Source organism: Bacillus rossius, chromosome 17, assembly GCF_032445375.1.
Source record: "Bacillus rossius redtenbacheri isolate Brsri chromosome 17, Brsri_v3, whole genome shotgun sequence".
In the NCBI taxonomy this organism is placed as follows: Eukaryota; Metazoa; Arthropoda; class Insecta; order Phasmatodea; family Bacillidae; genus Bacillus; species Bacillus rossius.
The window spans coordinates 33317881-33344527 of NC_086344.1; the positions used below are offsets into that span (position 1 = coordinate 33317881).

General features: G+C 38.9%; 1 protein-coding gene across 2 annotated transcripts in view; it reads left to right on the plus strand.

The window, feature by feature from the left end:
* Window positions 1-26647, plus strand: part of LOC134540839 (prothoracicostatic peptide) — a 163411-nt gene that overhangs the window by 115608 nt on the left and 21156 nt on the right. For both annotated transcript variants that reach the window (XM_063383821.1, XM_063383822.1), the window contains exon 3: window positions 25252-25450. In XM_063383821.1, the coding sequence (XP_063239891.1) occupies window positions 25252-25450 (199 nt within the window). The remainder of the gene's footprint in view (window positions 1-25251; window positions 25451-26647) is intronic.

A 26647-nucleotide genomic window follows, 5' to 3' on the forward strand; every position in this document is an offset into this window, starting at 1 on the left:
ATCGGTGCATCGCTCATTTCGGAATGTCCTTCACCATCAAAGGGCAATTTTACAAAGTTGCGGAGATTCAGAGAAAAACGGCACAATACGCCGCGTGGCTTCGACATGTCTGTCAATAAGTGCACTTTCTGACAGTTCCTAGTTTTCCGATAGCACGTGGACATGGACTTAGTAAGAGGAAGATTTTTTTGGGGCGGTGGGGGGAATATATCTCCTCCCCACCCCTTTTTGAATCCTACGATATCCTAAAATATCTATCATTACCAACAATAAAACGAAAGAATTTGAGATCAAACACAAATTATGTTCTTTTTACGCTCCCGAGCGTGGATTTAGTCCTTTTTTTATTTCATGTGCAACATCTTAGCTTTCGGTATATGGCATTTGTTTGGAGTAATTTCGTGAATTAGAGAAAGTAAAATGAACAGAAATGTGTAACAGGCGGTGCTACAATCTGTGGCGGATGGCGCAAACCAAAGTTCACAAATCCAAGGGGGAAACTTTATAGTCACAAATATAACCGATTTACCTAAATTCAAAAGAACAATCAAACAAGTTCTGTTAGAACATCCTTCCTACTCTCTGATAGAATTCTTTGACCTAATAACAGTTAAGAAAACTAAACTCTGGTAAATTTTATTTAAATACATCACAAAACGAGAAGAATATTGAGTTTTGTAAACTAATTCTTCACTCTGAGGTTTAGACTTCAGTTTATACAATTTCCTGTGTACCCATGTTCTTTTTTATGTACCCGTGTTTTTTTTAATCTCTCTTTCTTACTTTTGAAATGTAAAAGTACTGTGTAATATTTAGTTTTTGTGATTGTACAGTTTGTTTGTATATGTGTATATATTTGTATTAATTGGCTTGTTCTATATCCCGGAGTCCTTACCTCCATATGGGATCCACAGAACAAAAATTGAATAAATAAATAAATAAAATATTATGTGTGTAATGAATTTTTACAAGATGAGCAGTCTATTAAGGTAAAATTAATTTTCATAAATGTAGTCGAAAAACACAATTTGCGTATGTTTATCACGCTCGTAATTATTTAAACGTTAAATTTCGTGTTCTTTTTTTTTTTTTGTATTTTGAGTGCATTTGCAACATGAGAACACGTGAAAAAAAATTTTCGAGTCTTTTTCTTCTTTTACCGGAACCTTTTTCACTGTATATTTTTAAATCTCGGGTCCACAAACCGAATGATTTGGTGGTCCGACAGCGTATTCCAGCGGCGGGTGCGGACGTGTACTACGTGTAATTCGTGAGTTTCGTATTATTATAAGTGTGTTTGCAACACGAATTTGCTAGTTACCGAGGTTGGATGTTACAAGTCACTGGCGAGAACCGAAAGACTCGCTCACATTCCCCCCCCCCCCCTTTTCTCTCTCTCCCAGAGAACCGAAAGAGGTGTTGAAGGGAAGGGGGGAAGGAGATGAAATCCTTCACTCCCTCCAACACAATTCCTTTTTTTTTTTTTTCCCTACACACGCCGTGAAGCTATAATAGGGATATGTCGCACCGCCAAATATTGACGGACCACCACGGCACTCTGGCGAAAAGGATCTGGCGTGAGGCATCGGGTTGCCAAGAAAAGAAAAAAAAAAACATTTAAAAAAAAGATGGCAGGATGCTGTTTGCGTGAGCCACTCCTACCAAAACCTATCCTCAGTTCCCCCCCGCCAGCTGCCCGTAATCGATCCGCGTTTCACATTTAATCATGTTGAGAGAGCGACTCTCCCGACCGCCGCTGGGCCACTTACGATCAATCGCTACGCGCAAGACAGCGCCAAGGAAAGGGGGAAGGGAAAAAACCGAGCCGGTGACCGTCATAATCGATTTTTAATCGGTCTCAAAGATCGATTAATACGAGAGAAATCACATGAGAAACGGGAAGCCTAAGACGCACATAAAGTTCTACCATTCGCGATTACACCCGAACAATTCACCTTCGGCCAACCTCGGTTTTTTTTATATATGTTTATATTTCTTTGTTTATTTTAATGTAGCTATACTAACCTAAATAACCGTCCATAGTGTTTTAAAGTGTTTCAATGTAGCTAACCTAACCGACCACTTTTACTAATATTTGAATTCATTTTTTCCTGCGCAAAAATTAAAACAAATCCCGAAGTTGGCCGAAGGAGAATTGTTCGTGTGTAATCGGGCATGGCAGAACTTTATGTGCATCCTAGGTCTCCCGCTAGGGAGGGGAAAGGGAAAGCCACGAACGAGCGCGCGCGCGGCGTTCAAAAGTACAGAAGTGACGATCAGTTCACTTCACTTTTTTTTTTTTGCTAATTCAGTTGTCTTTTAATATAAAATATTTAAAAAAACAGAAAGCAATTGGGTGTATTTATGGCGCAACGCTGAAAAAAATATTCAAATATATTTGAGTTTGAAAATATGTATACAATTTTCTGTGTAGCATATCCAGTAGGTGTTTTAAACTAAAATATGAAAATTAATTAAGCATTTATATATGTTTGTGATTTTAACCGTAAAGTTACCAAAATATTTTTGATTTTGAAGAGATGCATCAAGTATAAAGCTATGAGATACTGGGTTCTGGATACGCATGCAACGCAATGATTCATTTCCTTGTTACTGCTATTATTGAAGGGCCCCGCCTACACATACATTGTGCAAAGCTCCATAAAAATTAATACGAGATTTAAAAAAAAAAACTCAGCACATCCGATAGGTGTCTATTCACGAAACGTTTTTAAGAATATAATAATATTGGGTTAATAGTGCTGATTTCAGTATAAATCTTTTTTATTGTTTATTAAATTCATTTTATGTGAGTAAATATTAATTAAATTCATTCATGTATACGTTGTTTCATGTTATATATATTTTAATTGAACTGTATATTCAATAATTATGACGAGTTTTTTCTACTTAAACGCTTTTTTTAAATTTATTTAAATATAAATTGATATGCATGCATATACTAACATGTTCTATATCCCAGAACATCTAACTCTACTTGGGTTGAACAGAATTAAATTAAAAATAAATAAATACAAAATTCAACAAATACAACTCAGTGGCGCTTGTCCAGATTTCTAGCTAATAACTTCCAAGTGTCTTTGCCACTACTTAACTCTCTCAATATAGCAAGGAATCTATACATTGTGCGAGTTTCATTCTTACTCGCCTACGAGTTCTTTCGTTGCTGTCATTGCAATCGCACTCGTGCCTCGATTACGTAGAGCAAGCGGAGCGAGTTTGCTAGCTTCACATCTGCAGTGTTTACTCATTGCAAAAAAAGACCTCTCAAAGTAATCGCATGACTCGTTTAACTCGAGATCACCGATCTACTTTTCTTGCTACTCGCTTGACTATTGCAATTTTATGGATCGTCTAGGTCTTGAAAAACAGCTCAGCTACCAAACAGTTTAACGAAAATTGTGATTGTTTCATTCCGTATTAAATGAAAATGAGAACAGTAAATAAGCCATAAAGTAACCTGATTCAAGAATAAAAATATATCTTCACGGAAAACTTCTTGCACGCTAGTGACAGTTTATTCACAAGCGCCAAATTTTAATTTTCTTCCCGACGGCCAGCTATTAATAAATGCTCAATTAAATAAAGGCGCAAGTATTTACTTCGCCACTCACTGCTCTTCAGAAAGTGTAGATAGTAATCTAATCTACTTTCCTCTTCTACCCGCTTTCAATCGCTGTTGGTTTCATTCGTGGAATTTAAGAAGATAGCTTAAGATTTGAAAATAAAATAAAAGAGAATTTTTTATAGTTTAGTAAATTTTTAAACACAAATAAAAAATATTGAAAATACATAAAATAGATTCAAACGACTTACGAATTGGCACTTGGTCTAGCTATCTAGCGTAGAGATCTATTTTCCCGGGAGTATCTAGAAATAACCCTAAGTCTTACAAATAATTAAATTATATTGGGTGTGTTTTACTAGCGAGGAAATCTGTAGGCTGATTCGCATGTCATATCACTTTTGTTTTTTCCAGGAAGTTTTTCAGGTAGCTACGAAAAATGAAGTAACCACTAATTTAATCGTACATGATACATAGTTAATGTTGACAACTAAACAACCAGCTAAAAATTTGTATGTAAGGGTGCAATATGAAGAATTCATCACTGTTTTTGAATTTGAAAAAATGCAACAAAGTTTCGTTTGCGCTGTCAGAACGGAGAATTCACCGATACATAAATCCTACCAAATGTGTAAAACGTCAAGCATCTAGGAGACACACACTTTGGTTCTGTTTGTTCAATATCAGCTGATTCAGTCTTGTTTTCTGTGAATTTTTTTATTTAAATTTTTTATTTATTTTTTATTTTCGGAATTTTTCCATGAAAAACAGTGCAAAACTTCAATGGCGCATGTAAAAAAATTGCATTAAATCAAAATTCCCCATTGCACAAATCATTTAAAGAACGAAAAACGTGTTGTTGTGGCCACTAATAATTTAAATTGTTTTAAATATTTGTGGTGCTCACCAACCTATTTTTCTGTGTAATAAACGACCATGTTTTTGTTTATGAAACATTTTTGTGCGTGTGTGTCACGGTAAGTCATTTTCCTATAGTTACAGGTCGTCCCCAACAGCAGCAAACACAGAGGACGACACCTTAAGAAAAAAAAATCTGTCATTCCTACCAACAAAACGTATAATTTGAAAGCCAAATTGCTATATTAATTCCCCTCTCCAAACGAAATTATGCGTACGTTCGTGGTCAGAAATGATAAATTTTCATTTGAAAAGACAAATGAAGTTTTGATTAATGTGATTTTAATTTAAAGGCAATTTAAATGTAGTGAAGAATTATTTAAATAAATACAGAAGGGGTGGGGGTGGGGGAAAAATTTCCCTGGCGTGTTCTAAAATAAAAATAAATATCTATTTTTTTGTCATTCCACGTGAGTAAAATTTTTTGGGACATTCTAATTCAACACATCAAATTAAAATAGAATAAATAGCTTGACATATCTGGCTCACCCGCAGTTTCAGCCGAGATGACGTCAGCGAGTCAGGCCACGGGCTTCTACGCCACCCGCAGGCTTGGTCGGAAGTAAAACGACGTCTGAACCGACGCGCGTCGGTGCGGTCCCGTCGAGGCACGAGAACAACTTCCACCGCTGCACCGTGCGCCCACGCGAGGACACGGATCACGGGTCACGGTTCCCGGCTGAACACGAGTTCCACCAGCTGATCGCCTCGGTCTTCGCTGTGCATGAGGATCGCGTTGACCGTAGAGGCTACTCCGGAATCGCAACAGCGTTGACTGCCGCGACGCGACGCTACGCGACGCGACAGCGAAAAATACCGCGCAATTTGCGAACACATTGGATTTCACCCCGCGAAACAAACAACAACGAACCGGTCATGCACCAAACGTTCTTTGCTAGAAATTTTTATTAGGCAAATTTTTTTTTCTCCTAATCAGCACGTTTGAGATAAATTTGTTTACAAAGTCTACTCAACTATTTAAAACATTTCAAAGATTTCACGGGAGTACTAGTTTAACAACGCGATACCCTAACATGGGCATCAAATACGTGGTGGCTCTGACGTCTACATTCTTGGTGTTTTAGGGCGGAGAACATTAACAAATTACTTTTTTTTTTTGTGTGAAACTAATTTTTCGGATATCGTTTTATATACTACAGCCATATTTATTCTAGTATATAACACGATGAAGAAGATATATTACTCTCGGTTATGGTATTATATATATATAAACTACTTCAGTATCGAACACGTTACCTTTCATATTTCACCTACGTTATATTTTTTGTTCTATTCTGCAATCCCACCCGTTTAAGTTTATTTTGTGATACATTATTATAACTTCATTTGTTCTTATTTTTTTATTGTATCATTTAATCTTCTAGTTATATTAAGGTAAACTGCGGCCGATTTTCAGAGATAAATCAAGTGAAAAAAAACCTTCAAAAACAATAATATTACTAGTGCACCAGTCCAACCATTAAAAAAAATAAATATTCTAATGCTCATTTCAATAACTTTACGCCCGCGACGCGATGCGAAGAGAAAAATTCTTTCCTGCCGGGAAAGTCTGTCGTGCCCACGAATTTTGTCGCTGAAGTCGTGGAAGCTTCGAACAGCGATTGGTTAAGCTGGATCTTTGAATATATATACTGTATAGAAGTCGCCAGCCCAGGTTAAAATTTCTAATACGGTTTCGAGGTAGTTGGTTAATTCACCGCCGCAATCGCCACCATCTCTAGGGGCATCGACATGCGGTGGTCCCTAGCGGGCAAGTGTCGAACTCTTTCAAACACCCCTTCCCCCTCCCGTTGAAAGACCTTGAGCTGCAGTGAATGATAGGTGGTGGGGGGTGCAGGGGAATGACAGCGGGCGACAGTGCTGCGCTCTAACGTGCAAACAACAACCTGAGACGATACACGGCGTTAACGGCAGCGCACTGCAGCGGTGAAGTTCCCAAGCTGCTCGTCATACGCTCCTGAAAAACGTGGAGTAAATCCTATCCACTCGCGACTTCTATGCAGTATATATATTCAAAGGCTGGAGTCACAACAGCACGACGAACACGACACGTCACGACACGACAAGAACCATCACGCTCAGCAGCCAATGAAAATAAAAAGGTCCACTTGACGTCGACACGACGTAAAATTCTATGATAAACGAAGCATGCAAAGAAAATACGGATAAAATTTACAGGGAAAAGCCTCTCAAATACGCGTATCACAAAGAGAAAATAAAAAGAAAAAAAAATGCCAGCGAGTCGAGCAGTATCCACTAGATATGTGTAACATACAACCTCGGCGACAAGCGAATTCGTTGAGTTCTCGTATTGCAAATATGTACTTACGATGCCAAAATCGGAACACGGAATTTAACGTAGAATTCTTTTAAATGAACACGCAAATCGTGTTTTTTTCTGGGCGTACCTAGTTTCCGCAAACCGCCGCTAGAATTCGTTGCCGGAGCAGCTACGTCGAATAACGAATTATTAGATTTACAGAACGAAATGTTAAAAACCTACCTAATGGAACAGCTCCAATAAAAAGCGAAATAAAAACTTTTAAAAAATATACAAAAATAAAACCGCTTTGGACCTTTCACTGTCCACCCCTGTTAAAAATTCACTGAACTGTTAACACTGTAAAGATTCCCTTTGGTTTGTGAACTTTGGTTCCGCACTATCCGCCAAGGGTGGCAACACTGGTGCAACACATTCCCGTGCCATTCAACGTATCGCATTCAAACGAAACTACTCCCAACAGATTCCGTATACCGAGAGCTAAGATGTTACACTCAAATAAAAATAATTTTATGGAAAATGGCGTGTGAGAGCGAACGGTTAATAATTACGCGCGTACCATCCCGATCGCCGGTTTTCGTAAAACGGAACGACTCGAAAGACACCCGCGCACTCACCTGTTCCACAACAGACTGTGCAGAAAAAAAAACCACCTGCAGGCCTGACTTCGTCACTGTCCTCCCTCCCCCTTCCCCCCACCGCTGCCATTCAACCATCGACGCTCTTTACGTCTCTACCACGACCGAGTAAGCGGACACAGGCGCGTGCAATGGGAGAAACAAAAGGATCGGTTACAATGTTCGGTGAAGCCGTTAATTTCCGTGTCTGCACTACGCCACCAAGATCGTAGATTATTATTTTTTTTTGACGTGATCAACGTCTTAAAAAATTGATGAACGCCGGCTGCACGCACGGAAAAAAAAAAAGCATGACTCGTTGTCACGTCCCGCCTGAGCCGAGCGTGCAAGAACCGGCCAACCACCGTGCGAGAAAATCTTCTATAATATCAAACAGGTTAAGGCGGGCTTTTTAAAAGCAGCAATTTAAAAAATTTGATTCGTTTGTCTAATTTCGTCATTTCAAATTAACAATTTATTGACATTCATTTGATTTCAGTTTATTTCTATAACTAATTATTCGTGATTATATTTGAACAAATAATTTAAATTACATTTTCAAAAAATGTAAATAATATTTGAATATTAAAAAGTATGCAATTTTTCATCAATGTTTTCTTATAACGTTATCAAGTCAAATTATCGTCCGTAAACCGACTTTACAGACAACCCCCCCCCCCTTTTTTTTTAATTTGCGATTATATCTTGTTGCGGGGCTATTCAAGTATGCAAAATGCATAGCTTCACGGACCACAAAGTTTACTTTGGCTCGCCAAAGTACATCACCCGATGTTCGCGGAAGTCAACACGTGTGGTTCGCATGTTCGCCGCACAAGTTAATTCTGATGTCGGTTCTGAATTCTGGCGACTGCTACCTGCACACGAGGTATTCCACGTTTGGTTTCTGATGTTTGATGACTCATTCAGCAGAAAAGTTATTATTAATCTTGATTCTGAAACTTTGGTGACTGCAACCATACAATATTATTTTAAAAAAAAATAAAAAAATTAAGTAAATTAAATTCTTAAAAACTGAACTTATAACGGCTGTGTACATATTGAATATAACCAAAAACGTAAAGATAAAACGAGGATTATCGATTATGCCACAAATCCACTGAAAATAGACTAAAACATCGCCAAATTCTTTAGGTTCAAAGAACATAACTATTACTACTCCGGTTAATTCAAACGTATAACATATAAAATAAATGTGTATCTAATCCTAGTTCAAAATATAATTTCAAAGAATCAAATAAAAGAATATTAAAAAAAATTTTGTTTCAAAAATAATAATAAACGAAACATTATCTTAAATAAACTTACATTTATTGTATAACTACGTCTGCTGGTACAAAAATTTAGATTTCCGAAATTTAACGAGTTTATTTTTTTTACAAAGGTCTCACTGTGTTGTCGACAGGAAGGTCATTAGAGATGGTTAACACATAAATAGTAGGTACAAATCAGGGATATTGGGAAAGGCATTAACCGCATCACCTACAATAATGAACAACCCCCCCCCTCCCCCCCACGGGCTATTTTGTTGGAGAAATCGATAAACAATTTGATAATTTTAAACATAAACTAACATAAAATACAAAAAAAAATTAAAAATCCTCCCTGTTTTTGGTCCGATTATGCTCATTTAAAAACTCGATAGATAATTTCCATTAATACATTTTTTGTATAAGTAATTTTTTTTTTTCAAACTTAAGGCAGTTAACTCGTCCACGAAAAAAAAAGTGTCATATATGGGCTTTATAAATAAACTTTTGAGATCACGTTGCTTTTGGGGTCTAGAAACATTAGAATGAAAAATTAGATAAAAATTTTCAGCAAGTCACAGCATGGTAACGACTGTAACAGGTAGTCTTTCCTGAAGAAAAAAAAACCCTCAAAAACCAGAAAACAAGTTCAAATATACGTAAATAAATATGTAAATGTTAATTTATTCAAAATCTTAAATCTCCGAAAGTTGTTCATCGATTGCTTTGAAATGTTGACGTAACGTTGCATTCGAATACACGCGAGTTTTTACATACCTATGTCAAAACTGTGACATGTAAAAAGATAGATAAAAATATAGATTAGATATACCTATACATACAAATTATTGTTTGTGTGACTAAAAATTTCAAAAACTAGGGTAATTTTATATTAAATAAGCTAGTGGTCTTAAAAGTTTGCCAGGCACTGTATACTGTTTAAAATTTCGTAGCTGCTCCGGTAGCGAATCCTAGCGGCGGGTGCGGAAACTACGTGTGATTCGCGTCCGGAAATGCAGTTGAATACACAGTTTGCGTGTATTTATTACGCTAGGCATTATTTTAATTAATTCTACGTTAAATTTCATGTCCGCGTTTCTTGCGTATGAGAACACGTGTATTTGCTTTGCTACCGAGGTTAGATTATTTACACATCTCTGGCGAGTACTGAATGACTCGCTCACGTGATTTTTTTCTTCGCCTGTGAGCAGCTGGTTTGGTGCACTCTCCTGCGTAATCGCGGAATCACATAATATCGACACCCGTGACGTGACACAAGCGACGCGACACAAGCGACGCGACACAAGCGACGCGACACTAGCGACGCGACACTAGCGACGCGACACTAGCGACGCGACACTAGCGACGCGACACTAGCGACGCGACACTAGCGACGCGACACTAGCGACGCGACACTAGCGACGCGACACACGCGACGCGACACACGCGACGCGACACACGCGACGCGACACACGCGACGCGACACACGCGACGCGACACACGCGACGCGACACACGCGACGCGACACACGCGACGCGACACACGCGACGCGACACACGCGACGCATAAGGAAAATACCGCCTTACTGTCGAAATGGCAGTTTTCGACCGCGCCACAAACCGAAACTAACAAAATCTTATTACAAATTTTTCCCGCCTTTACAATCACAATACATACACGACAGCCGAAAATGTTTACCAGTTGGTTTCATTTTACCTGTTCTATAAATTTTATTTAATCGAAACCTGATACCAATTCTGAAAAATAATTGTAAACGAACTTATTAAAAGATTCCACAAACGAAAAATGAGGAAAACAAAATCTCAAAAACGAAACAAATAGTGATTGTATTACCAATGGACCAATTTGACCATCATTGGAAAACAATATACTGGCGCCCATTTCAGTAATGTCGCACTCGCGCGACACGATGAATAAAAGAAGAAGAAAATATTTCTAATGGAAAAGTTTTTGTCGTGCTTAAGTCACAGTTTATACGAGTGTGTATTGCAAAAATAAAAAAAAATATAGGCCTACGTTCTTTGATTGACTCTTGCAATGTCGAAGATTGATATAAAACATCAGTTTGGACACACAGTATCATCTTGAAAAGCCTACTGTGTTAATCTTTGCTTTCGTCGATGTGTTGTTAGAATACCAGTTTAATTTCATCGCTGGGTTCATATAAGGGTCGCTGTATTGTCGGATTATTTTTTTTTCCAGATTATATATTTATTATCATCGTTGGATTCCTCTGTCTGTCGCTGTGTTATCTTAGTTTGTGATTTAGTCTGTATTTACTGTTTTTGAAGTGAAAAATTCTTAAGCCACGTTGTGCGATTTTTAACTTATGGGTTCGCGTCACCGACATGCTAGTGACGTGTTTGCGCCAGACTGGCGACGCGCAGCGGCCTGTGTACATGTATACGCATATATACACTAATACATTGTACATACTCGACTGTATCATGTGCGTGTTGGACTCTGTTTGGATGGGTAAAATCTTGTGAGTTCGCGTCACTGACATGCTGTAGTAGCAGTAAGTGAAGTTAAATTGACCACGTTGAGAGATTTACTTTTGTTTATTTATTTACGTAGTGAATGTTGATTATTTGTGTATTTAAGTTCATAGGTTTTTTCCCGAGGATAAAACTTCATTTATTCTAATAAAACTTCATTTATTCTAATTCTTAAGCTTTAGGTGATTGTATTTTTATTTTCAAGAAAATTTTAACGTTATTGTGTGGTAAATGTTGCGAGTATTGGCTATTTTTTAGTAGGTAGTTAAGTTGAGGTTATGTTTTTCTTTTTTTTATCTTTTTACGTAGTGAATGTATTAAAATTTCCGGTTATTGATTTATAAGAGGTGATGTTGATTATTTGTGGATTTAGGTTCTTTTTTTTTTAATGATAAAAATTCATTTCTTCTAATTTCAAAGTTATTATTGGTAGGGGCAAAACGTATGGGTTCGCTTCACCGACATGCTAGTTACATAATACCAAAATAATTTTCTTACGTACATTTGACATAGAAACGATGTAATGTACACATTTATTTTTGTTGAAAATCGTCTGGTTGTTGATAGCCCACGGTACGACTTGACGGGAAAATCAGTTCCGACTGACCAGTCCACCGTCCTTGGCTCACACAAGACAGTTGACTGTTCAGTTTCAACTACGTGTGAACTGACAGTTTCAACTACGTGTGAACTGACAGTTTCCACTACGTCTGAACTGACAGTTCGTGACTGATCGTGCGTGAGCGTCTTTTCAAGGTTTCTCGGCGTCGATACCTGCAAGACACCGACCCCCGACGGAGTGAGAGAGGTGAGTTGGTAGCGAGTTGATGAGTCACGAGACCGGGAAGACAGCGCGACGGTGAAGAGAGGGGGGGGGTGAGTCTGGTAATCGCGCGCAATTAGCGCTAATTGGATCAGCGACTAGCCCGCAACGGATAGGTATACGAGATTTAGAAGTAAGGGGTGGGGGTTATCATCTCCTCCCCCTCCACCCTCCTCTCTTCATACCGAAAGTTCATCCGTTACTGTCGCCAACACGACACACATAAACTGTATGCGGGGTACGGTCACCCTTTCACTTCTTTCAGTTCTCCTGCTACCGTCGATGCTAGCCTGTATTCAGGATAAGGTGATTCTAATGCCTCAGGTACTATCGTGGCCTCCGACACATGACTGTCATGAGCACGACACATACACTGTATTCGGAATACGGTTACCCTTTTACATCTGTTGTCTCATGCTACTGCAGACGCTAGCCTGTCGCCGGTCCGACAACACGATGTATTTAGGATAAGGTGGTTCTAATACATCAGGTGCTACCGTGGCTTCCGACACATGGCTGTCATGAGTACGAAACATACATTGTATTCGGAATACGGTTACCCTTTTACATCTGTTGTCTCCTGCTACTGCAGACGCTAGCCTGTCGCCGCTCCGACAACATGCTGTATTCAGGATAAGGTGGTTCTAATACATCAGGTGCTATCGTGGCTTCCGACACATGGCTGTCATGAGCACGACACATACACTGTATTCGTAATACGGTTACCCTTTTACATCTGTTGTCTCATGCTACTGCAGACGCTAGCCTGTCGCCGGTCCGACAACACGATGTATTCAGGATAAGGTGCTATCATCGTGGCTTCCGACACATGACTGTCATGAGTACGACACATACACTATATTCAGGATGAGGTGACCATTTTACTTCAGTTGTCCTTTTCTACTGCTGACTTTAACCTGTTGCCGGTCCGACTGCTTGATGAATTCAGGATAAGGTAGTCGTGATGTAATACATGAGGTGCTGCTGTTGTCTTTTAACACATGCCTGTCGTGAGTAGGACACGTACGACACTGTATTTAGGATAAGGTGGCCATTCTACTTCAGTTGTCTCCTGCTACAGTTGACTTTAGCTTGTTGCCGGTCCGACTGCTTGTTGTATTCAGGATAAGGTAGTCGTAATGTAATACATAAGGTGCTGCTGTGGCTTTGAACACATGCCTGTCGTAAGTACGACACGTACTACACTGTATTTAGGATCAGGTGGCCATTATACTTCAGTTGTGTCCCGCTACTGCAGACGCTAGCATGTCGTCGGTCAACATTATGTATTCAAGATAAAGTAGTCGAAATACATCAAGTGCTGTTGTGGCTGCTAACACATGCCTGTTATAGGCACAGCACATTAAGGTATTCAGGATAAGTTAGCCTTTTTTTCAGCTGTCTTATCGTGGCTGCTGAATGATTATTCCTGTCGTGAGTGCGACACAAACACTGTATTTTGTATAAGTCGGTGTTACAAGCACGGCCAATTTATACACTGTGTTCAACATAATAAGTGGCGTTTTGTGACAGCTGTTTACTATGACAGCTCGTGAAAGTCTGTCATGGTTTTTGACACACCTTCGCTGAGATCGTGAATCCTATCCGCCAATGGAGTTGTCATATGATTGCGAAATTCTAATGCTTCTGTTTGCGCCTGTTACTTCGCAGGGTTGGTTTTTTTTTTTTCATTTTGTTCCATAACGAAATTATTATTATTTAATTTCTCAATGTTCTATACATTCAACGGAAGTGTTATTGTACAGTTTATAATGTTAAACCTGAACCCATACAAGCGCATATTTTGGCAAGAGTTTTTTAAAAAATTATTTTTAATCTCAAAACAAAAAAAAACTTTTATTTTCACGGTTATTAAATTAAATAAAACTTTTAATGAAAATACAATTTATCGTTAAAATGAGCTCTTCTTATTTTGTAAGCATTGTTGTTTTAAAATATAACTCAATACATTAATTTATGGATATACTGAATTGAAACGACAATTAAAACGTGTGCACGGAGTAAAATACCTCCGGCGCATATGATGAATACTGAACATCTTTCTGCAGCTAGCGTGGGCTGCATTTTATCCACGATGAAAATATCGGGGTTGAATGTAACCTTCTCCCTGGATTTGTACTGAAATCGACGTCATTTGCAAGAAAGCAAAGGTTATTCTGCTGAGTTATGAAAATAATTACCGTACCCTTTGGTATTCATACTCTTAAAAAAAAAAATACACCTGGTTTAATTTGATCAATGAGATCGCTTATAAGGCAGCTGGCTTATTTTGATCGGCGAATTTACGAGTATTTCTCGAGCCGGAATGCTGAAAAACCAATAACAGTTCCGTGGGCGAGTGATACACTCTACTTCACCTCTAATATTCAACCATTGATAACTGCGCCGAATATGCGGGGACATTATTCATCTCCAATTAATATTTTAAAGAAAGAGCGATATTAGGGCCTATGTTTTGTTGGTTCTGCGAAAATTAAACTCGGAAACTGCTCGCCCTATACCATAAATTATTTCACTATTGCAAAAGCTGCACAATTTCAGATCGGCACAGAAATATGTTACATTATATTTATTTTAAAACATTCTTACAAGTCGGAAAATACTGGTGCGGAAACGATAGCCCAAATATTTAGAGTGTATATCTGTGCCTCGGAAGCATATAAAACTATGTCCACTTTCGGGGAAAAAAATGCACTTTTAAACATAAACCAACGTCCGCTGTTCTTTCTAGTGGCATAAACCAATAAGATCTACACGATTTAAAAAAATGTACGTATTTTAGGTAGAAAACAGATGGGTATATAAGTGAGGCACTATATAAAATTTATTAAAGAGCTCTCTTGAAAAATATGTTATTTTTTAGATAGGTATAGATCAGAGGCGCAACAACAGAAGGGGGGGCCAAGGGTATTTTGCCCCCCTCCCCCTTATGAAACCTTGAAGTGGGGGCAAACGGAGGCAAAGAAAGTGCTGTGTAATCAATCTATAGATAATAAAACTGCTTAAATAGCACCATTTTCCACCTGGAAATACAAATTTTCCCGGGGGAGGACCCCCGGACCACGCTTCAATAGGGGGGATCGATGATTCTTTATAAAAAGGCATATTGCCCCCCCCCCCCTCCTTGGAAATGTAATTGTTGCGCCCCTGGTATAGATATATCTACTAACATGTAAACATTTTTTCTCTTCTACGACAACCAAAATGACTGTCAAAAAATATTAATCACACTTTCAGAAAAGTCCACAGATCACTCTCGCAACTGGAGATCGGACTTGACAGTGTCTCGCTCTACTGCTCTACTGATCTACTGATCTACTGCTCTACTGCTCTACGCTCTACTCACATCGCACCTCTGATCCCAACACGCTGACTCACCCACTGCGCACTCGTCCGCTCAGCGACGCATTCCTATTGATGCTCCGAACGAGGCCCCGTCTCTCGTCGCCCCGCTATCGCTCGCCAAGTCGGTGACTCACCCCTCTCCAACCCTCCCTCCACGTATCGCAGGTAGTCCCTTAGGATTCGCCGGTGTCGCCGCTTGTCCTGTCCCCTGCCCCCCCCCCCCCCTTTTCCACGCCCTACACCAAGCGCGGCTCCAGAAGGGGGGCGGTGGGGGCGATAGCCCCTCCCGAGACAAATTTTATTGATTAGTGTATATTTACGTTTACCCAAATATTTAATTTTATATGTTAAACTATTTATCTCATCAAAAGTTGCATGGAGATACTAAGGTTACTGTATTTGAAACCTGTAATTTGTAAATAATACCTATTCGAAAGGCCAATATCTGACCACTTTCATTTTATTTTTGCAACTACGACCTTTCTTTGTGCGATAGCCCGTCCCGAAAAAGTCATCCTTAAGCCACCATTGCCCTACACACGTCATTGTTGCGTTGCATACCCGACGGGCGTTGCCCCGTTGGATACGTCTGGTAGCCCTCAACTTAACACGACTTAACACGCAACATCCATCGGTCATATTTAGTCTGTAAACCTGTATTTATATTCGTACTGATGAAGAGATGGCTTTAGTATTTAAGTAAGTTTTATATATTGTTATAACTTTGTACCTGTACTTTACTTAAAAACTAATTTTTGTTATTTAATTATATTTTCATTTATTCATGTAACACTGTTATAATTTATACGTTTTTTTTTGTTTATACGTAATATTGAATTTTAATAAATTGCTCTTTTTAGCTTTAATCTTTATACAACTAATGTAAAGTTTTTTAGGTTATATTTTATATATTTATTTCTAAGTTATTATACATTTACAAATGTTTACAATCGTCAAAATACCGCATGTAATTTGAAGTGATGACTAGATGCACTCACATAAAAGCTTGCTTTCGTGAGTGCTAAATTTCCTTTGTTAATTAAGTGAATTTGTTAACAAAGTGTAAAAAAAAAATGGGAAATAAATAATTATTGTTATTATATAATTACCATCACCGTCTCATGCTGGAGAGAGATGAGAGGCGTAACTCTCCGATTCCCGACGCAGGACTCGAACCCGCACAACGAAGACCGAGGATGTGATGCACTGACCACTTGCTTCACCAGGCGTGGCTTCAGCAAATACTGGTCGAGTGTAATCGCAGTGACATTGAAGAGCGTGATAAAACTATATATTATTTAAACACTGGCGGGTTGTTGAAACAGTAGTGTCAGTTCAGAAGTCCAATGTGGGCTATGAATCCCCCCCCCCTCACCACCCCCCCAGAAGTGGCGGATCCTGAGGTTCACCTCGGAGGGGGCACTCTATGATTTCAGAGTAGCCAGAGAAAAAATGTCTTATAATTAATAAATTTGTACTCTACTCACACTACACGTAACATCCAACCACCAGATTTTATGATGCCACAAGAAATTCATTAATTATATTTAAAAAATGTATTGTTTCAGAAACAATCATTTTTGTCGGCAATATTAATGTAGCAGACAACTGGTTTTTCGGGGGGAAGGGGGAGGGGCATTTGCCCCTGGTTCCACTGTTTCCCCCCCCCCCCTTTTTGGTAACAATTCTTCCCCTAGGTTTAGTGAGTTAAATATAATTTTACGTTGTTTTTTTTTCATGAAAATAATCAAGACATTTTAATAAGTGAATTATTCATGCAAACATCTGGGTATTTGTTTTGTCAGTTTAGTTCCATTTGGCCAGTCTGTTTATTCCAAGAGAAAATTCTAAACCACATAGCATGTAAGCTTGCGGAATATTTGTCATGTGACTTGAATTAAGCTTGACGTGAAAGCTTGACAATTCAAGCTTGAATAAAGTCTGCTTTTAACCATTAACCATTGTCTTAAATCAAGCTTGATTCAAACTAGCATAATTTTCATGGCGAGTTTGATTCAAGCATGTTGTGGCAGGCTTGCTGCAATTTTGTCATGTGTGAACTAGTAAAATTGAATGAAGCTTTATTCAAGCTAACACACTAAACCATGGCAAGCTTTGATTCAAGCTTAATTCAATCCAATTTTACTATATGGGAAATGGACATGATTTTTATTAACAATTTTTTTGGATCGAAACTGCGTGTGTACGGTCAGTTTTCAAATGAGCACTTCCAAATTATCGAATGATTAAGTACGAAAGATTAAGTTGACCGAGGTACGCACTTGGTATATTATTTCCCTGTCCAACAAAGAAGGTACCGTTTAACGTATGGCATGAATATCGGAAGACGATATTTCCAGACTAAAGGGCAGTGTGGAATACGGAAACGAGTGCTGAAAAAAAAAATCGCCGCCCACGGGATTTTCAGAAACTCGATAATGACCCGTTAAGGTACTCAACTACCTGACGCACGAATTTATGACTTTTATTAAAACCAATATCTGTGCCTCAGAGGCAAAAGACACTATGTCCACTTTTGGGCGAAATTCACTTTTAACCATAAACTTGACCACCGTTTGACTTTTTTTTTCTAGAGGCATAAATCTCTAAGATCTATGATATGCATAAAGTTCACCTATTTTTTTGGTTTAAAATAGTTGAGTAATTAGAAGATGTATTGTTCAAAATTATTTAATTTGCTCTCATGAAAAATATGGTTTGTGTAACATAGTGTCTTATGCCTACGAGGCACAGATATGTGAGTTGGGTGTTAAATTACTAACTTCTGACTAGCCGGGTTAAAAAAAAAAGGTATTTCCCATGCGTTCAGAGTACGTGGGAGCCTACATTGATTTATATAACCTGTTCCTGTCTACTCAGGAAAAAACATGCCACGTCAGTTTGCTTGTGCCTGATGAGGAGAACAGATCTCAGTTCCCTAAACGCCAATTTTTTGACGTGACAACGTCTAATAAATCGATGAACGCCAGCTGCATGCACGAGAAAGTGTCCCATTACGCTCATTGTTCCGTTATGCTGTGTTCCGTTACGCTGTCGACGAGTGCAGTAATAATAGGTTATGTTACAATTGACTAAAAAAATTATGGTGATTCATATAATTGATGATAGATATTTGATTACACTTTATTTATATGAAAACTTGTTCATAATTATATTTAAACTTTATAGCTAAACGCCAGTTTTTTAAAAATTAATTACAAGTCATCTACACGTGAACTGTTTCGTCGACTGTTTATAAAGTGAAGTGAAAAGTTAACGTGGTTTTCATTGCTTATTACAACAACAATTTCGGTAATAAAGGTTAATTATTCTTGCATTTTAAAAATCTGATTACTAGTATAATTTCAAGTATTATTTTTTTTTATTATTAAAATAAAAATGATTCAATTTTATTCATAAAAGTATGCAATCATTTCATCAATGTTTTGTTATGACGTTGTCACGTTAAACTATCGTCCGAAAACCGACTTTACAGACAACCAAATATATTTTTTTTATATTGGGAAGTCTACTGCGTGTGTTTGTTCTGTCGTCGTTGTGTTGTTGGAGCACCTGTTCCATTTCACCGCTGTGTTCGCATGTGCGTCGCGGTGTATTGTCGGCGTGCTGTCCAAAGTTGTTATTTGCCTTTATTTACTGTTGTTGTTTCAACTGTCTCGTCATTTCAGACCACTGTGTTCGTGTGTGCTGTAACATTGTTCTAATTATTTTCACGGGATCATAATAAAACATGCTTTTGGCTTGTAGCCTATGCTTAAGAAAAAAAACTAAGCATTAAAAGTTTAATATTAATCTACACAATCCATCAGATTCTTTTTAATTTCTATGTCTGTGTCTCTTTATCATGTGGGTTTTTTTTTTCAGTTCGGTTTAACCATCGTTTTGGTGTGTTTTTGTTGGTTAGCAATAGGTAGAGACCGGAAAAATTTGCGGATTCATTTCGTGATAGGCTGAAATTCAAACATGTGTACAATTCTGCTGGTTCTTCTATTGGCTCGCAGTATAACTGGAGCTCTCTGGGCCAATGAGAGACTATCGACCAATGAAGCGTCGAATCACAAGCTACCCAGTGGAGACGCCTTACAATTTAGTACACAATGAACACGCGTGTTCACTTGAGAAGTGCAGAGGATAATGGAGACTATCCTAGAGGTCATTGAATCCGCGAATTTTTCCGGTCCCTAGCAATAGGCCATGGAAAACGTCAATTTAAATCCTAATAGCAATATCCGTCCTTCTTCAACTGCTTGCAATGATTCACGCGCTCTCCAAATTCCATTATCTCAGACATAATTAAGTAGCTATCGCTTAAGTGTACCCGTGTCACAGGGACAAAAATGCGCTCAGCGATACTGTTAAATTCGAACGTAAGGTCGTACTCACCGCTACAATCGTCCAAGTAACGGTGACGTCTTTAATACTGGCTTGTAGTACACCCAGTTACAGCGTTAAAAACCTTTTAACATGAATTTTTTTTTTAAAGACGACTACGTTTATTTGCGAATCTTGGTAAATCTAAGAATACCGAGTTAACTTTCGTACGTGAACTTACAAGGATCACAGTGGAGTGTTAAAACCTAACCTTCAGAAACCCCTTTCACGCTGTTTAAAACGGAACATCGAACTTGCAAGACGAAATCTGTTGTTTTTATTTTAAAAAAATCCGATTATTTGACAAGCTAGAGAGAAAAAAAAATCTGATTATTATTTATAAAGTCCAGAATTCAAATGCGATTTCAAACCGTGTAGCAAATCAAGTACTATAAAGTTTTAAATTAGACTTATTTTCGCCCTTTCTGAAACTCGAAGGTTTTGTTTTCCATGGCTCTGGTTCCACCCCAAAGTTTCCTTCCACGCTGTGTTCCTGAGCGCTATTGAGTTTCATAAAATCTTGTGCGAATTTCAAAAGCCCTTTACGGGGGGAACGAAGTAATTTCTGAGATGCTGAAAACTTTTTTTCGGAATTCCGGTTTTTCTTTAAAAATGTCTAAAGTCTACTTTCTTAAATCCAAAAAAAAAAATAAAAGTGTTTGCATTATCATTAAAATTATTCATTGCCACTGTTCGTTTTGAAAAAAAAATCTATGTAATTGTACTTTACTCTTAGAAGTTGTTAAATGTTTGCATGTAACATTCAGTATTTCTGATGACATTAAAGGGCGTGATTCAACTCCAATTACCAACGCACGAAGGAAAACAAACCCAAGCTTTTAACTTCATTGTCGCCAACGCTCTTTTATCATCGATCTGCTACATTCTTAACGCACTGTCAGACTGAACGGGAAAACATTATTGCTTTTTTTTTATTATTTCGTTGTGGTGCAGATGACAGATGACAGACGAATTGCTTGGCTCGACGGTCGCTCGTTTATATCTCTCACTGGACTGTCGCGGTGACAGTTAAAAGAGGCAATCGGCGGGAAGAGAGGAGTAGAGTTGGTCGTTTTAATTGGACAATAAACTGCAGTGATGCTGGACTGGGGGCAAAGACGAGAGAAAGTCTTTCCTTAATACCCTTTCGGTCCCCTCAGCTGTTTCGAAGAAGTCGCGCAGCATTCGCAGAGATGCGAGGACAATTTAAAAAAAAACTGATTGCATTTGCGTAAAAAAAAACCTTAGTTAGTTGCAGACTAAAGAGCCTCAAAATGCACAAGTAAAAAAAAAAAAATTTATTGTGGTTTAATTTGTGAAAGCAATCGTGTGGGGCACTAAGATGTCAGTTTACACAATTTATTCCATTAAATACAATGGAAAAAAGCTCTGTTTTTCTAAAGAACCAGGCTAGCCAAACATTTATAAATATACCTATATCTGATAATTTATTAAAGAATATTCAGCTATCAAATATATATATATTTTAAATTAATGGTCGAAACATGTACTCTGGCAAAAATATGTGAACATTATAAGCTCTTATATTAATTTTGAAATATTATTCTGAAATATTGACAAACAAAAAAATTTTCCCTGATAACTCTCTCTACCTACACTCTCTTACAACTCTCTTTCTAGTAACTTACTGTTTATAACAACTCTCTCTCAGATTTCTCGCTAACAACTATTACATTTTTAAAAACTCTATATATTTTTAATAATTCTCTCTCATTCTAATAACTATTTCACTTAAATAATGCTCTCTCACTTCGATAATGCCCTCACACTAATAACTAGCTCTCCATGTAATAACAGTCTCATTCTAATAACTATCTAACAACTCTCTCTCTCTTAAAACAAATTCACTTTAATAACCATTCTCACCCTTATAACTTTCATTCTAATAACTTTCTCACTATAATAAATCTCTATAATCCTAATAACTATCTATTTCTCTAATAACTTTCACTAGCAGTTCTTTAACCGATGTCTCTCTATAACTTATCCTTACTAACAACTATTTATTCAATAACTCTTTATATACTCTGTATTATATATATACACGTACCAGTAACGTGTCAATATATTTATATTTAAAGTAATAAAAACAGAATATAAATGTCCCATTTTTCGAGGGAGAATAAACTTTTGATAGGTAACTACTAAAGCAAGTGGATGCTCTTTTGAAGGATGACTACTAAAGCAAGTGGATGCTTACCTTTCATGTTTATCCTAATTTTTCGAAAGTGGGACACATAGCGAACCTTGCCATAAGTATGAGTGTTTTGTCGGAGTTTTTCCCATTTCCTCTCATCCATTCATTTCGTCAATGCTCCGTCCTCTTCTCTAACGATGTGGACGTCGACTAAAAGTTAAGTCCTTGCATTCGTTTTGGATCCATTTTAATTTGCAGCTTGAGTAAACGCAGAATATGCGATTACAACCGTATATCTGTTTTTTCCCGGGACCACCACAAGACGACAGCCAATAACGGAACAGCGCATCGTGAGGTTTTTCGCGCGTCGTCGCTCGCACGCTGCGAACGGGAACCCCGGCGGCACTGGTGGGCGGGTAGTTCGCAGCTCCGCCGCAGAGCGGAGCCACGAGCGCGCTGGCAGTTCGCAGTTCCGCCGCAGAGCCGAGCCACTTGCGCGCTGGCAGTTCGCAGCTCCGCCGCAGCGCGGAGCCACTCGCAGGGTGTGTGACCCCCCCAGTCGGTTCCCCTCCAATCCCTCCTCCCGCCAGGCGGTTTACACGGAGAGGGGTGGAGGGAGGGAAGGGTGTAAGGGGGAAATGTGGGTGGAAGGGAGGAAGGTTGCGAAGGGAAGGAGGGAGGGGCGAACCACAAGGACCCACGCTGCGTTCACACCACGCCGCAGAGCGCCGCACGCTGAGTTCACACGGCGCCGCCTGTCGTAGCGTTGTGGCGTTGACCGCAGCCGGTCGTGCTGCGCGACGGGACGAACTAATTCAACCCCCCGCCGTCGCCTCTTCCCACATTCCGTTCGATGGGTGATAACATGTGTCACCGACATGGCCATTTTTTTTTGTCACGTCGCATCCGTGAAACGCAAAAGCAGGATAAGTCCAACAACTCTTCCGTGATTTGTCCACTAAAAAAATTAGCTGTGTTCATATTAAAAATCAGATCTCATTATAAACTGCAATTGGGAAAGAAAATTTATATTATTTATCATTATTATTTACCGCTATTAAAAAATGATCTTAGTATGTGCAAACAGAATTATTCAATGTACGTGCACTTTCGTTCATGGAAAAATATCTTGAATTATTTTTTTGAGAAGAATATAACCCATTTTAGAAAAAATGACTGCTTGCTAGAACAACGAAAATTAGCAAAAAAAAATCATTTTTTTTTTTTTTTTTGCTAATTTTCGTTGTTCTAGTAAGCAGTCATCATAACTTTGTTAATGGAAATTTTACAGGAGAGAGGAAAAAAATCTTAAAACTCCATCCTTACTTCTAGCTGTAACGAATTGCTCTTAATTCCTTACTTTTACTATTCACTGAGAAATTTAATAATCCTATGGGAAGATAAACACACACCTATGACTGCTGATACTATTATTATAATGCTCATATGAACATTTTCCATTTGTCAACAGGTTAAATAAAATTGGAACAGTTTTACATAGAAACAAATCTATCGGTTTATAAGACTAGAGAGGTATTCGCAATTAACTTAATGCAAAATTGTAACAAATTTACTAAAAATATTGGAGTTAAAGGCTTTATAATTAGATCCACAAAAATTTTTTAAAAAAAATTTACTTCAGATAGATACTTCTTAAGACTCGATCCCACTAACTTTTTTTTTTTCATCTTCTCGTTTTTCAACTATATCTCCTTTGCAGTTGTTGTTCTGTCGCGGATATTTTCAAAAGAGTGTAAATATCACTAAGAGTAATATAATGGGTGTAAAATGTTGCACAAGTGCACCTAATTAATAACAATTGCGTGACTTGTTTTAAGAACATTTCATTACACTTAGTGAAAATATGTTGAAAATAACAGTGACAAAATACAAATCCAAAAGACCCATCGAGTTTAATTTTTAGAAATAATCCTTTAATAATATTTATTACGAAAAAATTCAAAAACAATTGTTATTGAGTCTTTCAAAAATCGCCAATGAAGTCTAACATCTAAATTAAGTAACCAGCTACTTCACGTGTTCTAGTGTTGCAAAAACACTTATAATACGAAACTCAGACGCTAAATTTAACGTTGAATTCATTAAAATGACATCGAATGTGATAAATATACGAAAATTATTTTTTCAACTACATTTATGGATGCGAATCACACATAGTTTTCGCACCCGGCGTTAGAGTTCGCTGCCGGAGCAGCTACTTCGAGTATCGAATCATTCGATTTGCAGAGCGAAAGGTTAAACTATTTAATAAAACTAGTCCAATAAAAGCGAAAAAAAAAAACCTGGCTTCGGACCTGATTTTCGACAATGAATTTTATTAAAACACTGCACATCTTGATAAAATTCAATAAACAGTTAACACTATTTCGAACGTGGGAGGCAAGGGCGCGCCACGCGCCAGGTGCCATTGGTCCGACATGGTCACTGACGTCACGCGCGCATACCTTCGGGGATTATAGCAGCACTGCCTCGCCACCATTCCCCTTGCCACCGCGCCTTCCTTCCTCGGCGATGTTATCTATCCCCTAGCGGTCTTGGAATTCCGCGTGGATTGGCGTGAATAAGCGCCGCTATTCTGGATGCTTCGTGCCCCGGGTCGGGCCCGGGATGACGCGACACGTCACAACCACTCCAGTCGGTTCCAGAAAAAAAAATTGCTAAGGAGATAAAAGCAGTGACACGGGCTTCCGCCAGAGTTCCGAGAGTTCCAACAGGCGAGTTAAGTGAAGTGCATGTTCAGACGAGAGACACCCACCCTCATTTCCCATTGCGAAGGGACCGTGCGAGATGCGAGTGCGACCGAGTGGCGCGAGACTGTGTGTGCGGACAGGCGCGTGTGGTGAGGGGCGAACCACTGTTGAGCCCTAGCTCCACTGAGGAGTGCAAACCGTGGACTTGAAAGATATGTGGGGGATTAATGAACAGAACATTTTTTTAAGTGCGAGTGATTTGTAAAACAGACGTTAAGCATGATGACTTAATTAGTAATATAAATATTAGTAGTAACAAAATTTGTATAGCAATTAATTGGACTATACTAACAAAACCATTTTCCCCCACTCATAACAATACCCATGACGTTTACCCTTTGGCTTTGCGAACTTTTTGTTTTAGCGCCATCCGCCATAGATGGCAGCACCGTGGTTGCACATTTCAGTTCCATTGACGAAATCAGTCCCACTAAATGCCATGTACCGAGAGATGAGCTGTTACAAATCAATAATAATAATAATAATAATAGTGTTGTGTGTGAGATTGTGACTGTCGTTTGTTCTCTCCAGGCGGGCTGGGGCAAGCGCTACGACTACCCGGAACTGGCGCGCGACTCCGACGCTCCCTTCCTCGTGGAGTTGCCCGCAGCCGCCGAAGTCGACGCCGACGCCCGAGACGACGAGTACCCGAGCGGCGACGAAAAGCGCGCCTGGCGGTCGCTGGGCGGCGCCTGGGGCAAGCGCGCCGGCGACTGGGCAAACTTCCGAGGTGCGTCTCAGGTTCCTACCCCTTTTTTTCTCCCCCTTCCCCAATCGTTCCTTCTTTTTTTATCACGCACGCGCACGAGGTCTAGGGTTGCAGGAGCTCCCGGTGATAAGGGTCCCGCCTAGTCAGGGGTGTAATCTGTGCCAGCGAGGCGAAATGATAAGCGCGACGCTCGCCGGTGCTTCTAGCGCGGTGTCTCCTCTGGACTGGCGCGCAGTCTTCTCGACGTGCATCGAGTGGCGACTGTAACATTACACGGCGGAGAAGTGAAGATAAAGGCGTGATGCAAGTCCCTTGAGTGCTTTCAAGAATCTGTACCGGTTGTTTTACGCCTGAAAACGTACTCTGAAAAAAATACCCCCCTTTTAGCCATTTCAACTCTTCTGAAAAACACAGTTTGAAAACTCAATCCGGAAACAGAACTTCGTATCGGCCCTCCGCGAATCATTTATTGCTTTTTCGTAAACATACCCCAGTTTTCAAAGCGCGTTATTTTTCCTGAATCTTTGCATTCCGTGTGTGTGCCCGGGTAGGGGGTACCTTAACGTGCAATTTGCAAACCGCTTGACATTTCTCGAATGTGTCTGACAACAAAAACATTTTTGTGATCCATTTTTCTTGTCTATACAAGTTTCTTGTTGTTTTCTTTAATTTTTTTTATATTTAAAAAGGCAAAAATGTGTTTTAGCATCGAATTTTTAGGTATATAAAATTCTTTACTTAATATTGTTAATGCTACAGGGAAATGCATACATACTTTATCTTTAATATTTCAGTTTAAAATTATAACATCGCCACTTAAAGTACCATAGAGATGCGTTACCGTTAAGAAGACTGCACGCAAGTTTGATGTCTTGTGCATAGGGGCGAAGAGGCATGTTATGCGTGATGCAGTATCGCCCTTAGGGCCCCCTCGTTCCTGGAGCTCGTGCGCCCGGCCACCTTAAAGGACCTTGCAACAAGGATTTCTCAGCAGACGGCATGGTTTGTATTGTTCCTTTGCACTGTTCCACCCAAAACATTTTGCTTGATAATGTCATATGACAGTTGGTAAGTACGAATTAGAATACCCATAATTGATAACAGTCACTTTCATACAAAAAAGTCATTCAAAATTGTTTCCACAATGCAAACCCCATACTTCAGGCAATGTTTTTGGCGTTTGACCAATATGGCGCAACAATTATCTGAACAAAAATA